The following is a 16846-nucleotide window of genomic DNA, read 5'->3' on the forward strand; positions in this document are numbered from 1 at the left end:
AACATGTTTAAAAAGACAACTAGATGTTCTATCATCACTTACATCTGTAAATCCGATGAACCTTTTGTGTGTTTGCCCATTATGGACAAAACGGAAAACAGTTTATAGCTGTGATTTTTCCAGAAGAATGGCCACAAATGTAGCAGAAGAAATTTTTTTATAGCATCTTTAACCACATCAGATATAGTATTAATGATATCATTTTGTACTGTGGATGAAGTTCCTTGAAATACAGTCGATGCCTTTAAAAGACTGTCTAAAAGAGGATCATTCTCACGGAACACATTTAAAAATTCTATTTAATTCCCTCAATTGGCTGAATCTTCAGACTCATCATGACCTCTCAAAGGAAGCTCTTGCTTAGCCAAATAACATACAGCATCAATTAATATTTTTAAAATATTTTTCTTTATTTGTTCATTATGACAGCTAATTTCGATTTTTCTTTGACCTCTCAATGAGTGTGTCAATTCTTTGTTTTCCAAACATCATAAGATTTAAAAATAACTAAACATGTGGTTGGGAGTGCTCGTGTTTTTGCACTGCTACGGCTAAATGATTAAGATCGGAATACCCATATTTATTCCGAACACCTTTCTCTTTGGAGAATAATAAACAAGGGCAACAAAAAAAAAAGTCTTGACCACACATCACATCCAGTTAACCATTCTACTGTATCGAATTGTGAAACAGAGAAATGTCTCATGTACTCAGTTTTTGCATCTTTGTGCTTGCATAGTAAATTTGGAAGAGGAGGATGAGTCTTACCTTCTTTGGCTATGTTCATACAATCCACAAAAGGCTCTGGCAGAAAACGGGACATACAGTACTTCGTAAATACTGTTTCCCATTGTAAATATGAGCAAAAAAGCTATAAATTATATCTAAAAAAATTATAAATATACATTTAAATATAAAATACAAATATAAATGTTTATTAAAAACTTGTCTAAATCATAAAAATGTCGGTTCACCCTTAATGCACACAAAACAGACGAAACTCATGAAAAAAAATGGCAACTCATGACAAGTGACAACATATAATTGGATTGCTTCGCACAATAGCCAGCCACAACCACTAACTGCTTCTGAATGCTATTGTCTTAGTGCACACCTGCCACGCCTTTTGGACAGTTTAAAACCACTGGAGGGCTAAGAATTATGACTGAACTCTCTCTTCTCTGAGGTGCCATCTGTATGTCTGTTTAGAGGACTCAAAGGTGTCTGTATTTGTGACCCCACACCCTGGCTATATGTGAATATGATACAATGTTTACTCTCTGAAACTTCCCTTTGTGAAACATTATAAATTGGATTTAATTTTAGGAATCACACAAAGCTAGCAAACAATTAGAGGAGTCTTTAACAAAAATATATATATATATATATATAATATCAGTGACATTGCAATTCTCTGGGTGTACACCACATACCTAGCACACTCTGAATGTGGGACCTGCAGTGGGACCAACTGATTTTACCAACAGCAAATTCTAAACAGGATATATTCAAGGAATTTGGAAGCTACTAGGCTTTTCATACCAACTAAGAAATACTCTTCAGGGTTTTGGCCCAAATAGATGTCTCAGATGAATTAATTCAACTCATGGCTAAGAAGAAAAATGGATGAGATGCATATAAATTATCAGGCAACATAGAAGCCTGTAGATATAAGCTAGTCTTTAATCAAGTCAATAAGAAGGCTAGACAAGCGATGGCAGTTAAAAGAAATCTTTGGCAAAGGATGGAAAGAAAACAGCAAAGACTTTTTTTACTTAAGTAAACTTTAGAAGGAAGGAGATAAATCATATTGGTCCACTTGATATCGATGGTTTGACTGTTGATGATCCTGATCAAATAGGTGAAAAACTGAATGAGGATTTTGCATCTACATTCACACATGGGGAGTTATTTAGGGAGGAGAATACCAGAAATTTATCAAACTGTAACAAGGAGCTAAAGGAATTTATAATAACTGAGAGCCAGCTGGAGGAGAAACTGTTGAAGTTAAACATAAGAAAGGCACCTGGGATGGATGGAATCTATCCAGTTATATTAAAGAAGGTAGCAGAACCTCCCTTGAATCATTGGATTCAAGGGAGGTTCCCATGGACTGGAGATGTGTAAATGTATATCCAATTCACAAAGGGGGATTAAAGAATAACACAAGCAATTACAGATCTGTTATTTTAACTTCTGTTCCAGGGAAATAATGGAGTCACTGGTTAAAGAAGCATTGCATGATCATCTAGACAAGACAGCAGTTATATTTCATACACAGCATGGATTTGTTAAGGGGAAGACTTGTCCGACCAGTTTGATTGGATATTATGATGTGGTCACAAAGGAACAGAATGCAAAAAATAATTTTGATATCATATCACTTGGAGCAGTATGACATTACGGGAAAATTGCTGCTATGAATAAAGGGATGATTGAGTGGGAGAAGACAGAGAGTGGTAATCAATGGACATTGCTTTTTGTGGAGTAATGTTGTTAGTGGAGTCCCCCAGGGTTCAGTGTTGGGCCCATTGTTGTGTACTGTATTTATTAATGATATTGATGAAGGTATATCAGGATTAAAGTCTTAAGTTTTGCAGATGATATAAAGGTTGACAGTGTGGTTAATGACAGTAATGATGGTATTTAAAATCAACAGGATCTAGAAAAGTTGGACAGATGGGCTGAGAAGTGGAAACTGAAGTTTAACATATGCAAAGTACTGAATATGGGTAGCAGTAACCCCAGAGAAACATACCACCTGTGCGGTACTAAACTCAGGGTAGTGGAGAATGAAAAAGACATGCAGTAATTATGCAGATAGGCTGACAGTGGAGGTCATCGGGTCTTGTCAATGATATATAGGAATTTTGCTAGCAGAGATAAGGAGGTGATTATCCCATTGTATAAGGCAGTGGTCAGGCCACACCTTGAGCTCTGCCTACAGGTCTGGATTCCTCATTTTAGGAAGGGTGCGGAGTTGCTGGAATGAGTACAGAGCAGGGCAAACGAGGCTTGTGAGGGGAATAAGAGTGTGCTCTTATGAGGTGAGACTAAGCGCAGATTATGCGATAGACTAGGGGAGCATAGCAGGGCACTTAGGTTATCTAATGTCTCTGGATCGGCCGTAGCGGAACATGCCTGGGAAACTGGGCATGGTATAACAGCTGAAGGAGCTGTAATTACAGATAAGGTAGAGGGTTTCTGGAACCGGAAGTGGCTGGAGAGCCTAAGGATTTGTTCTTTGTGTGATCATAGCTTGAATAGGGATAAAGGTTGTAGGATTAATGTAATGTTTGAGACTGTTATCCTGGATAGGGATGAGCATTTTAAGGTCGTACAGCCCTGTGCCACTTCCGGTGCTGATATATGGGAAAAGGAGTATGCGCAGGTACCATAAGTCACCCTGGGTCTGCTGGGAAGGCTTAGTGCTTTTTAATGAATTGTTGATGCAGCACTACTTATGTTGTGGAAGGCAGCAGATACCACCAAAAGCTTCGGTTTTATAGTAGTACGGGTTTAATGCTTTTAATGCATAGTATTTAAAGTTTCATAGTAGTACGGGTTTAACGTTTTTTTTTAATGCATAGTATTTTTAAAAGTTTTTATATTATACTACATTTTACAGTCGATTTTATTTATTTTAGCTGTAATTTTATTTTATTTATGTTTCATCATCATCATCAGCCATTTTCAATCCACTGCAGGATGAAGGCCTCTCCAGCAACTTTCCAGTTCCTTCTGTTTTGAGCACTGGCCATCCATTTACTACCCACAAACTCATGAATTTCATCTATCCATCTCCGCCTTTGTCTTCCAGGTTTTCTTCTAGCTCCTCTTGGATACCATTCTGTTATTTTCTTAGTCCATCTGTCATCATGTCTTCGAGCTATGTGTCCTGCCCAGGACCATTTTAGTTCTTTAGTTTTGATAAGAATGTCCTTTACTTGAGTTTGTTGCCTAATCCATGTGTTTCTCTTCTTATCTAACAGTCTGATTCCCAATATGATTCGTTCCATTCTTCGCTGTGTAGTTCTCAGCTTCTCTTCCATTCTTTTGGTGAGTGCCCAAGTTTCACTTCCATAAGTCATGGTGGGGAGTATACATTGGTTCATTATTTTACGTTTCAGACAAACTGGGATATTGCTCTTCAGTATGTGACTATATTTCCTGAATGCTATCCATCCAAAATTTATTCTTCTCTTGACTTCCAGCCATTTATCATTATTACAGCTAATGACTTGTCCCAGATAAGTATATGACTCCACCTTTTCAATTGCTGCTCCTTCAATCTTTATTTCCCTTTCTGTGGCATACTTGTTCATCATTACTTTTGTTTTAGCCATATTCATCTTTAGTCCAAAATCCTTACTAGCTGTGCATAACTGATTAAGATTTTCCTCTAATTCGTTGGGATCGTGGCTAATGACCACAATGTCATCTGCAAATCGTAGATGGTTTAGGTACTCTCCGTTCACATTGACTCCTTTCTGCGACCAGTCTAATCTTCTGAAAGCTTCCTCAAGGGCAGCAGTAAACAGCTTCGGAGATATTGTGTCTCCTTGTCGAACTCCTTTCTCAATTTTAAATTTCCTACTGTCTTTATCTAGTCTAATAAAGGAGGTAGCACTCTCATATATTTTCTTCAAAATCATAATATATGGGGTATCAATGCCTTGTCTTTCCAGTGCCCGAAACATTGCCTTATGCTGTATGGAGTCAAATGCCTTTTCATAATCCACAAATGCCAGGCATAATGGTGTTTTATATTCATTTGCTTTCTCCATTAGCTGTGATATTACATGAAGGTGATCCATAGTTGAGAATCCTGTCCTAAAACCAGCTTGCTCTTTCGGTTGATTCTCATCAAGTATTCTGTCTAATCTGTTAGTAATGACCCTTGTGAACAACTTGTAGATGTGGGATAGCAAGCTAATTGGTCTATAATTTCCAATTTCTGATTTATCTCCTTTCTTATGCAGCAAAACTATGATTGCATTATTCCACTGCTTAGGTGTCACACCTTTTCTAATGCACTTTGTGAAGAGCCTTGCCAGTTTTTGTGTTATGTCTCTTCCTCCCAATTTTAACAACTCTACAGTAACTTCATCTTCCCCCGGGGCTTTCTGATTCTTCATTTTCTTCAATGCATGTTCTACCTCATCAGGAAGAATATTGGGTATGTCGTATGTGTTGCTACTTTGCAATCCATCTTCCCCACTGCTGGCATCATTCCCCTGCTCCTTGTATAATTCTCTATAGTAGTCTTCTGCTATTTGAATTATGCCTTCTCTGCTGTTTATAAGTACACCATCGCTATTCTTCAGTTTCAGTATCATTTGTCTTTCTGTATTACTGCTCATGGCTGCTGATTTAATTCCTTTGTTTTCCCTTAATGCTTGTTCTACTTTTCTTGTGTTAAATCTTCTTATGTCCTCTCTGAGTCTCTTTCTAATGGCTTTGCATAACTCAGTATACTCAATTTTCTCCCTGTCAGTGTTTTTCTTGCTTTTCATTTGTCGTCTTCGGTTCATCATGACAAGTGTTTGTTGACTAATTTTTTCTTCTTTGGATTTCTTTTTCCCTATAGGTTTCTTGGGCTTTATCACTTTCAAAAAGTTGTAATATTCCTCGTCGATATCTTGGTCCTCAGCAGTCTGGAGAAGCTCATACTTGTTCTTAAGTTCCAGTACATACTGCTTTTTCTCTTCTTCTGTTATCTCAAAGACCTTTGTATTATTTACTCGGGTCAGTTTTTTCCTTTCCTTTCCTACATCTATATCAAGTGTACATCTTACCATTCTGTGATCACTTCCAACATTTACCTTATTCAGGACAGTAACATCATTCACAATATATCTTCTGTTAGTGAGGATGAAGTCGATTTCATTAGTAGTTAATCCATTTGGACTCTTCCATGTCCACTTTCTGTTCACCCTTTTCTTGAAAAAAGTGTTCATTACTGACAATCCTTGAGATTCTGCAAATTCCACAAGTCTTTCACCTCTTTCATTTCTTTCACCAATTCCAAAATTTCCTATTGTTCCCCTTTCTGCGCTGTTTTGTCTTTTTCCAACCTTAGCATTGAAGTCTCCCATAATAATAGTGTAGTGGGTTTTTTGGTCATCTAGAAGACTCTCCATTTCTGTATACATTTCTTCAACCTCTTCATCCTCATGGCTCGATGTTGGTGCATAAATCATTATAATCTTTAGCTTGTATCTCTTAGAAATCTTGAGTATTAGTCTTGACACTCTTGGTGATGTACTTTTGAATTCCAAAATGTTGTTTTTAAAATCTTTATGGACCAGAAACCCAACTCCACCTTCACTTCTTTCACTGTTTCCATTAGTGTACAGCAGATTTCCACTTGGTAAACTTATAAGTGATTCATTTCTTCTTCTTGTTTCAGCCAAACCGATGATATTCCAATTCACATTTTCCAATTCCTTTTCCAGCTCTAATATCCTGTCTTCACCGATGAGTGTTCTTAGGTTATAACAGGCCAAGTTCATTTTCCGTGCATGGCAGCCTGGTCGTACCCAGAGATTCTTAGCACCCTCTGCTTCCACTCTGATCCTCTCGCTGCCGTAAGAGGGAGAGTGAAAGCTGCTGGGGACTGAGGGCCATTTGTTTCGTCGTGCTTTCATGTGCTGGAGGGTTTGGTCTTTTCCTCTTCACGCTGACCAACCGTCTTGAAGAGAACCACTCTACACGTTCGTTGCCACCTAAGTGACGTAACAGGGCTTACCATCGAGAAGGTGTGCATGAGTGGATTTTAGGGAGGCAGGTCAACCGGACTTCTCCTAAATCTTCTGTAATAGAGAGATATTGGATCCATCAGTGTTTTAGGCTGAGTGTCTGATAACACACAGGATACCTGTTCCCCTTTAAGCCCCTATTTATGTTTATAAAGTTATAATTGGTCAGAGTTGGCGGCATCAATTATGGATATGCTCTTATGAAGAAAGGCTTAAGTTCTGCAAAGTGTAGTGTCTGGAGACTAGGCACCTGTAAGGCAATCTGATTGAAGTGTATAAGGCATTGAATGGATGGAGCAGGCTCAGTGCTGATGGGATTCTTCCTCTTGTTCAGATTACAAACCTGAGGGGCCATAAACTCAAATGGAGGAAGGACAGTTGTCAAATAGATGTGCGGAAATTTGCCTTTAGCCAGAAGGTAGTTGATTGCTGGAACAAACTTCCATCTGTTGTTGTGGAAGTTGATAGCTTAAATAAATTCAAGGAAGAAGTGGACAAATTTTTGGAGCGAATGGATGAGTAAAATGGGAAGTGTTTTTTTTTTTTTTTTTTTTTTTGCCTGATGCTGTTATAAGCTTGCTTCCTTCCATCTTATACCTCTGCAAATAGTAATGCACCTAGCAAACAGTTTATTTAGTTGTTTTGTGTTTATTTCTTTCTGTTTTTGAGAAAGGTAGTTGGCATACCCTGTTAGCTGTAGAGTACTTTTTGTCTGTTTTCCAGTTTGAATATTTTTGTTTGAATAGTAATGCACCATTTAAATTAAACTACCAACACTGAATTTAATAATGTATCTTCAGTTTTATACTTGAATGTTTCTTTCTTTATTTATTTATTTATTTTTTTTACATCAGATTGATTTTACATTTTATTTTTGCTTCTAAAGTTCTTTATAAAGTGTCTGTCTGTAAATTTATTGACAATTGCCCTTATTGAGTTCATTATTTCATGTCAGCATTATATATATATTTCTTATTAAAATTAATGTTCCTTCTCTCCACCTCAACCCACTGATTTCTTCGTTATAAAGGATATTATGATAAATAATTATTTTCCTTTTCAGTTAATTTCCCTTGCAGAAATGGATCGGCTTGATGATGTTTTCTTTATTCTACGATCTGTGGTGGGTCAAGATATCCCAGTACATATGAAGTACAGTGCTGATATTTGCCAGTCCACAGTAAGGAAAAATAATCATAACTGATAAAAGATGATACTAGTAACATAGAAATAAGTTATACAAGGTGTAAATTGTGTCACTTTAGCCATCTGTGAGTGGCCCCAGAGATGAAACTGCCTATGAATTGTTTGGTGATGAAGTTTGTAATAACCATTGTCTAGGCTGTATGAAAACAAAAGCAAAAAAAAAAAAAAAAAAAGTGATTCCTTGGGCTCTTGGCACTACATGTAGTCAGCATACAAAGTTTCTTGGCATGACCAGCAATGAACACAATATGGTTATATTTGATATGATAATAATGCATATGAAAATTGATGTAATTACAGTAGCTAACAAAAATCATCATGGTTCTGCAAATGAAGGATGTTTTGTTCATAAAACATTTTCCCTAGAACAACAGTAATGCCATGGCTGCACTTTTTAAGTGCACTGTTTAAAACAAGTTAAGAAATGGTCCTTTCCAAGAGTGATATGGAAATTTTAAGAAATAGCTTGCTGCATTGCATTGTCTGTAACTCCTGAGAGAGGATGCCCACCCATTTGCAAGTATTGTTGTTGACATAATCACTGTTGCTGTGGCTTTCTGCACAACACGGAATTTACAGTCATCTGCCATTGCCAGAGAGAGAGGTGTTGCGACAACAAGATATTTCACAAGCAAAAGTTTGCAGAGTGCTTTGATCCACTTTTACAATAACTATTGTAATTTGATCACATAAATTGTGCTGTGCTGTGTGTTGTGTAGCTCCATGTATTGTCAAATGCACCCTGGTGACACTTTTTGGAAATTTTACTTTTCCCATGCGTGGTCTAATTTCAATTCAGTTTGTATTAATCATGTATTCGGGTTAATTTTTTAGTCATCATCAGGTAAGCACTGTAATCAGGTGTTTTCTTAAAATTGTACAGTAAACTTTAAAATCTGGCACCCTCGGGGATTGAAAGGTGCTGGATTTTAAAATTTTCCAGATTATAGAGCATCATACCTAGTAAATGAACAGTTTTAGAGGAGCAAATTTCAGTGAATATTAAGGAACTGAATTTATTTACAGCTATAATCATTTATGATGACTGTCTTGTACTTCCGGTTTTTTTTTTGAGGGGAGAGGGGACAACAGGATTCAGACTTCATAGATAATACAATGGTCTTAATTCCCACAGCAAATCAAACTTGCTTTTGAACTGAGTTGCTTAATATTGGACTACTTTAAACAGATAACTTTAGCTCTGATACAAATTTTAAAACTGATTTCTTATACAGGGGAAACATGGAACAGTTCTTTACACCTGTTTTGTCTACTTGTTGTCACTAGAAACCATCTAATACCTGATGAGGGACTGGTTAGGCCTACAATAGGCTGTCATATGTCTCATCTTTTAGACAAATGGCAACTTTTTTTTTGAAAGTAGTGCCATAATAATGCAGCTTGTTGCAAAGGCAAGTTTGCTGTTAGAATAACAACAAACATTTGCATTATCTGTGCAGTTTAAATCCTTCTGGCCCCAAAAACAAGTTAAAGGACAAGATAGTCCTTTAACTTGAACCAAGCATATTACAAAGGAAGAAATGTCACTCCTCTTTGCACATGGATTCTTAAAAACAACTGTGGTCATTGATACATGTGCCAGTTTGCTGTTTTAATATTTCAAAATTATAAAATATTGGTTTTTTTTTTTTTTTTTTCTTTTTTAAAATTGCCACATTTTAATGATTTTAGAGTGTGGATTTAACACAGGTGGTAGATGACTTTCACCACTTTGCTTATTGGAGGCTTGAAGTGGTGAAACCCATGTTTAGTCTCTAGAGCAAAGTTTTCTGGCATCCCCCTCCCCCCATACTTCTCCTTCAACCCATGCACGGTACTGAGTACTATAGGTTTTGATACCTTTCGTGTTTGGGGTTTTCATAAAAAAAAAAAAAAAAGTTTACTATATTTAAGAAATGTAAATTTTATAGAAAAGAAATACAACAGATTAAAATATTCTTTAAGAAAATTATAAGGGATACATAAAAAAAAAAAGGGTACATCAACAAAAAAAATTTAAATTATAAAGGATATGTCGGGGGAAAAAAAAAAAAAAAAAAAAGCGAATACCACTGGTTTACCATTAGTTTCTATTATTTTTTAAAAAGTTTCATTTTATGAAATCATATCCTTCCAAGTACTTTTTTCCACCAGTTTTCTCCAAATAATAATGCAGTATTTTCTGTTTTCATTTTGACTCTCTGTCTCAATGAATTCAGAGAGGTAAGGTGTTTTTTAAGATTATTACTATATTTAATACCACTCGTATACCACGTGAAATTAATAATATACAGTCGAACTTGGTTATATCTAACATCAAGGGACCAACAAAATTTCCTCGTTATAACCGTTAATTGCTATATCAGTGAGTTAAATCAACCTCCTTTTTTTTTTTTTTTAATTCTCAATAACTTGATAAAAAGATATTCAAAAAATAAAAGAAATATTAGAGAGAAAAATAATATTAGTATATACCTACATATTGTTTGTTTTAATATGTTTGTATTCGGTTTTTAAATCGATCCAGCCAACTATTGTTACATACATCGTCGTGTTCAAATTGTTTAGCAAATTTTTCAGCTTGGCCCTTCAAGATCAGACTGAAAATCCAGCACTTCTTTATGTGGTGAACTATTGAAGCAATGCTTCATTGGCGTTTGTAACCCCCCACTTTCTAATTATTATTATTATTATTTATTATTTATTATTTTTTTTTCATTATGTTCTTTTCCAGTGTCGATATGTAAACATGTTTATTCTTCCACAATGTCATTATTGTTGAAGAGGACAAAGAAACTTTTTACACACTTCAACATTTTTTGCACCACATTCTAGCTGAAGTAGAGGGCAGTGAAGAGCCATTCACTGCCCCTTTACTTTTGAAGTTGTGGTAAGGATCAAGTGAAGTAAGATTGGTAGATAGTAGAAGTTAGTTTCTGAGATCAAGATAAATATTAGTATTAGTAATAGTAATGGCCACATGGTGCAAGGAAACCTATGGCTTATGCTGCACCAGCCAAAAAAAAAAAAATTAAAAAAAATAATAATAATAAAATAAAATAACAAAAAATACATAAAATAAAATAACAAAAAATACATAAAATAATAATAAAAAAACAAATCAATAATAATAAGAAAATTTAAAAAATAATAATAATAAAAATTAATAAGGGAAAAGGAAATAGACAACCTATGCATTTCCCTCCTCCCTTAGGTAACTTATTCCAGTAATTTATAACTTGCTAGCTAAAATAAAACTTCCTGCAATCCAGTCTAAACAACTCTCCTGTAAATTTAAATTATGGCCCCTAGTTCTAGAATCATTTATAACCATGAAAAGTTCATCCTTATTCATTTTACTTATGCCTCTCAGAGCCTTAAACACCTCAGTCAAGTCTCCTCTAAGGTGCCTAGTTTCCAAGCTCTGTAACCCACATATTCGAAGTCTTTCCTGATATAGACGTCCTTTTGCCGATCTCACCAGGCAAGTTACCTGTAGAAGAAGAAGAACAATGTCTTTCTTTAGGTGCAGTCTCCATACTTGAACACAGTATTCCAAGTGTAGTCTAACAATAGCCTTATATAATGAGATTATGACATCCTTATCTCTACTAGTGATTGTTCGATAAATCATCGATAGGACACCATGGACCCCCTTCCCCTGCAACCAGTCTACAATGCTCAGAGACAATACCAAAGTCCCTTTCCTCCACTACCAGCTTTAGTTCAGCTCCTCCAAGTGTATAAGTTATTTTGGGGTTACTTTTCCCCAGGTGCAATACCTTACACTTTGCTGGATTAAAGCGTATCTGCCATTTTTCTGACCATTGCTGAAGTATATCTAGGTCATTCTAAAGAAGCTCTGCTTGGTGACAATCATTAACTACTCTATCAATCTTTACATCAACTGCAAATTTAGACATCACGCCCTCTATCCCTTCGTCGATGTCATTTATGAAAATCAAAAACAACAATGTAATCATCTAGTTGACTTTAAAAATTTTGTCTCCCGTGTGGAGTTTCCTTCCCATTTGCTCCAATCAATTAGAGGCAAATTGAAATCACCCATAAGGCATTCATGCTTACTTGCCCGTTCCATTTGCACGTAGAGGCCCTCATCATAATCTTCACAATCACCTGGCCTGTAGATTACTTCCACTCTCATTATATACCTTTGCTTCCAACTATTTCACGCCATACAGATTCTATACTAGCATGCGAAACATCTGAATCCGGGAAAGCTTTCATTGTGCTCAGGCTACTTTTGATAAGAAGCCCCACGGCCCCTTCTATCTTCCCTGTCCTTCTTAAATACATTATACATACCGTACTGAAACTCATCATCCCTTATCTCTGGGTGGCACAACATATCTGTACGCCCTTTTATATCAGCGTTACTTGTCCTAACCAACAGTTCAAATTCACTCATTTTATTGATGACACTTCTGACATTACCGTATAAACAATTAAGACTTAGTGTTCTTGTATAGATAACCACCTTGACACACCCCTTAAAGTTATTTAAGCTCGCTTCCCTGGCATTTGCTACCCACTCAGCTCATTTGAAAAACTTTGACCTCGGAACATCTTGCTACTATGTTCTATTGCGGTAACAAACAAATACGCTTGAGGTATATGCAAGAGTTAATTTGACCAATACTATCAGATAAATGTGTATCTATACCCTTGTCCCCCCCCCCCAAACTAGCAGTTCCCTGAACCTTTAAGGTATTCTCAATAATACTGGCAAAAACCTTTGCACCACCTCTGTTTAAATGTATCCCGTCTCTACAAAACAGATTCCTTCTACCTACAAGTGCAGGCCTGGCTGATAGAAATTTCCCCCCAAAAGCCTTACAGAGTCCTTCAATTCTTAAGTTAATCCACAAGGCTTTCAGCATATAATCCCTCCTATCGTTCCTGGGCAGAATTGCAGACACGTAGACATTGTGACTTGCAACATTTCTTCAGCATGGTCATATATTTGTTTAACAAATCGTCAGATCGTGTGTGCTTAATGTCATTAGTCCCCACATGAATAATAATATTCTCTTTTCCCCCATTAAAATCTGACAGTTTGTTGGTGACATCATTAATGGTTGCTCCCAGCAGACATACCCTGGTTCTAGTTCACCTATCCTTATTACAAAAAATATTTCCCGTTTCCCTGACAATGGAATCTCCTAATAGAACTAAGTCCTTTTGAACCAGAGTAGTTTGCACTTAGTTATTCTGCTCTGGGGCCCGAATCGGGAGTGCATCACTTGGTAGGTTGCTAGAGTCTTGACTCCCTGACGAGCTCCCAGTTACATTATTTTCGAGGGCAAGCACCCGTTTTTTCAGTGATTCAAATTGTTCTAGCAATGCACCAAATTGTAACTTAAAATCGGTGCACTCCTTACAACAGTGACAAAGAAAAGAATCTCCAAGTGAGCTAGGATTATCCACTCGGTCTACCTTGGAATACATGCCACAGGTTCTACAAAGGATAAAATCATGACTCACCCGGAAATCGGCTATTTCCATGCGTCATGGTACCCTCAGACGAATTGTTCAAGGCAGATCTTGTAATAACCATTATGAAATTTGCTAATTATTAATAAAACAAACTTTCAAAAAATTATATTTATATACTACAGTGAAAACCTGACTGATCCTTAAGGATCAGTCAGGTTTTCACCTGTAGCTTCTCGTAGGAGTGGCCTGGATGTGGGAAAAGCATACCAAAGGAACCTCGTGAGGTACAGAAATGATGAAGGAAACAACACCGACACAACAGCGGAAACAAAACGGTACAGGTGGACTTGATTCAAAAATGGCAACATTGCATTGGCTGCCATGATACAGATGCATCACTGCCAAAGATGGAACAAAGGGAAGAGATGGTCCTCAGTAGGAGATATGGCCACCCCTAATGTCGATGCAAGCTTTGCACCCCCTGTCCATACTTCGAACAATGTTGTTGATAAGTTCTTGGGGTAACATTGTCCATTCCTCTGTCAGCGCCATCTTCAGCTGGTGAACACTTTCTGGTGGGTGTGGATATGCCGCTAGGCATCTCCCCAGAGTGTCCCATATGTGTTTGATGGGATTTAGATCGGCTGAACGGGCAGGCCAAACCATACGAACAATGTCCTCACTTTCCAAAAGCATATCAACAGCTGCAGTGCGATGGAGTGTGGCGTTATCTTCCATAAACATGAACTCGGCCAATGGCACCTCGGAACAGATGCACATGGGAAAGGAATACCAGTTACAGCCTTCCAGTATCTGGAGATGTGTACAGCTATCCAAGATTACACCTCCCCAGACAAGAACACCTTGACTGCTATATCAATCCCTTTCGGTGATGTTTGGTGGTGGTAACATGTGCCAACTTCTCGCCAGATTAGCTGACATCCAGAATCGCTGCTGAGACTGAATCTGCTGTCATCAGTGAACAGTACCTTACCCCATTGTGCTGCTGTCCAGTCCTTGTGTTCTATGCACCACTGTAAATGGTGTCTCCAATGGGCAGGTGTTAAAGGGACACAGTAAACTGCAATATGCTGTATCGTGTGCAGCTGGTTTGCAGTGGATCCCACTGTTTGGTATCGGTCCCTCTTGGCCTCTAAGAGTGTATAGCAGTCATCATTGGGCGTTGTTTTTCGTGGATGATCACCACTGGTCCTTCGAACAGCTGTACCTGTCTTTCTGAAGGCCAACAATGCTATGGGCAATACCAAACTCTGCAGCCACACTCCTCGGGCTTCCCAGTTATTTTACCCCAGTTATTTTATTTTAGTCATCCACATCCATCTGTAACAATCATGCTCACCATTCGGTAATTTGCACATAACTGCTGCTTTTATCTGTTTATGTGAGCCCTCTCATCACGATCCAAATTTTTGCATGTGCACCAGCTTTCTACTGAATGGCCACAGTTATGCAAATTGCCATAGGCTGTTTCATTTGATTTTGTGGTTGTAACCTTTAGAAATAGTGTTGGTCCTTAAGTATTTATAACACACCAGTGTAATATAAATTGAACTATTACAGGGAAAAAACTTATTAAAGAAACGTTACAATATACTAAAAACCTTTGAAATCCTGCTCTACTTCACTAATCCGCTTTAATCCCCTCTTATCTGTGCTTCTTTAATGTCGCTATGAAGAGCTGTTAATGGGCATGTCTGCTTGCCACGAATGCCAACAGTAGAAAATATACTGTTGTTAGTTTTGTATGAGATGGTTACCTTATCATTGTCCAGTCCCAGTTGAACTGTGACCAGTTATAACATTGGTGGTTTCCAAGTTGGGGATTAGCCAGGCTTATCTCAGGAGTGAAGTCCCTGGTGATCTCCCCTTTATTACCAAGCGTCCAAGAGTTTTCCCAAGTTTGTGTACCGCATAACTGCTTCATTTCAGTCTTGATTTCCTGATTGGGCATGGTGGTGAGCCCCATAAATTCCACTGGCTGGTGTCGGCGTAAACAATGTGTCGGTCCAAGGAAGGTGATATGTAAGTCGAGGGGTAGCATACCAGTGATAACTCATAGGGCTGCAGTGGTGGTTGGACAGCAGGCCCTAGTCATTCTAAAGCGAAAGCGTCTCTGGATCTGACTAAGTTTGTTTGCAATTGTGACTTTATCTACTCTGTGAAACCAGGCTGGGGCCCCATAACAGACAATTGGGAGGAAATCAGCTTTATACCTGTGCCACATAGCTCTTCCCTTGTGATCCCCATCTGTTTTGGTAACCTGAGCTTATAATGCAATACACACTTTAATCTTCTCCTTGATGTAGTCAAGATGTGGGGTAAAGCTCCATTTCTGTGATAATGCCAAAGTGTTTTACAAACTGGTGGCACTTGAGAGATTGTTGGTTCAGCTTGATAACCAGGGATCTGCAGATATTCGGGTTACCTTTTATAAGAAGCATTTTTGTCTTAGTTGTAGATGCAGCAAGCTTGTGTAGATTAGCCCACTTCTTAAGAGCTGAGGACAGTGTTGGCCTGGGTAGGACCACTGACCAGCAGGACCATCCAGCACCATATTCCAAACAGCCAGGCCTAGATGGAGCCCTTTGGGCAGCCTCTGGAAGTTGCCTTGGTTATCTAGTTCTACAGCATTTTACTGATTAACTTTCTGTTGTTGAAGTAATCTGTAAAGTATTGATAGATTTGCTGCGAGGGCTTAGCCAGCTTGATTCATCTGATAATGCTAATGCTAGGCCACCACACCCCTGTCAAATGCACAAAAATATCTAACATGTATTTGGCTGTTGACTATTCCTTGATCTTGGTGATTTGGTGGATAGCATCAATAGTGGATTTCCTCACAGTGAAGCCATATTGGTTTTGTGCCTGGAGTTCTTTGATTCTATAGTAAGTTAGCAGCCTAAACAAGAGGAGTCTCTCCAAGACTTTCCCTAGGGATAGGAAGGATTGCAATGGGATGGTACTCTGCTATTCCAGATATGGAGCCAAATCTGGAATAGCAGAGGGATCCTTGGGGATAACCTCATTTTAGTAGATTGTTTTCAACTAGCCAGGAAGGAACCTTCAAGAAGGCTCCGTCCTGGCTTCAAGACTTTGCAGAGAAAGTTGGGAGCAATATTCCAAGCTCTTTTCATTACCTTAGTTGTAGGTCCCCTTCGATCAGGTCAAGACTGAAATTTTTTGAATGCATCCCCCACCTCCTGGGCAGAGAAAACATGCTCCTGACCAGTTGGAGCACAAAGCTGGTTTTGTCCTGTTGCAGAAAATTTTGATGTGGGTCATGCTGAATTACAAATTGACTAATGATGATCTCCATGGTCTTAGACCAGCTAGTGGTTTCCAAAGAACCCTCTTCATTTGTTGAATTGATTATATCTCACAATTTTATTATAAGGGCCCCA

General features: G+C 37.9%; 1 protein-coding gene across 2 annotated transcripts in view; it reads left to right on the plus strand.

Moving 5' to 3' along the window:
- The window catches only part of LOC150090904 (pentatricopeptide repeat-containing protein 2, mitochondrial-like), a 126043-nt gene that overhangs the window by 83934 nt on the left and 25263 nt on the right, over window positions 1-16846 (plus strand). For both annotated transcript variants that reach the window (XM_090380593.1, XM_090380594.1), the window contains exon 8: window positions 7825-7941. In XM_090380593.1, the coding sequence (XP_090236719.1) occupies window positions 7825-7941 (117 nt within the window). The remainder of the gene's footprint in view (window positions 1-7824; window positions 7942-16846) is intronic.

This window comes from Mastigoproctus giganteus, chromosome 1 (genome assembly GCF_048544385.1).
Source record: "Mastigoproctus giganteus isolate SK-2022 chromosome 1, ASM4854438v1, whole genome shotgun sequence".
Taxonomy (NCBI): Eukaryota; Metazoa; Arthropoda; class Arachnida; order Uropygi; family Thelyphonidae; genus Mastigoproctus; species Mastigoproctus giganteus.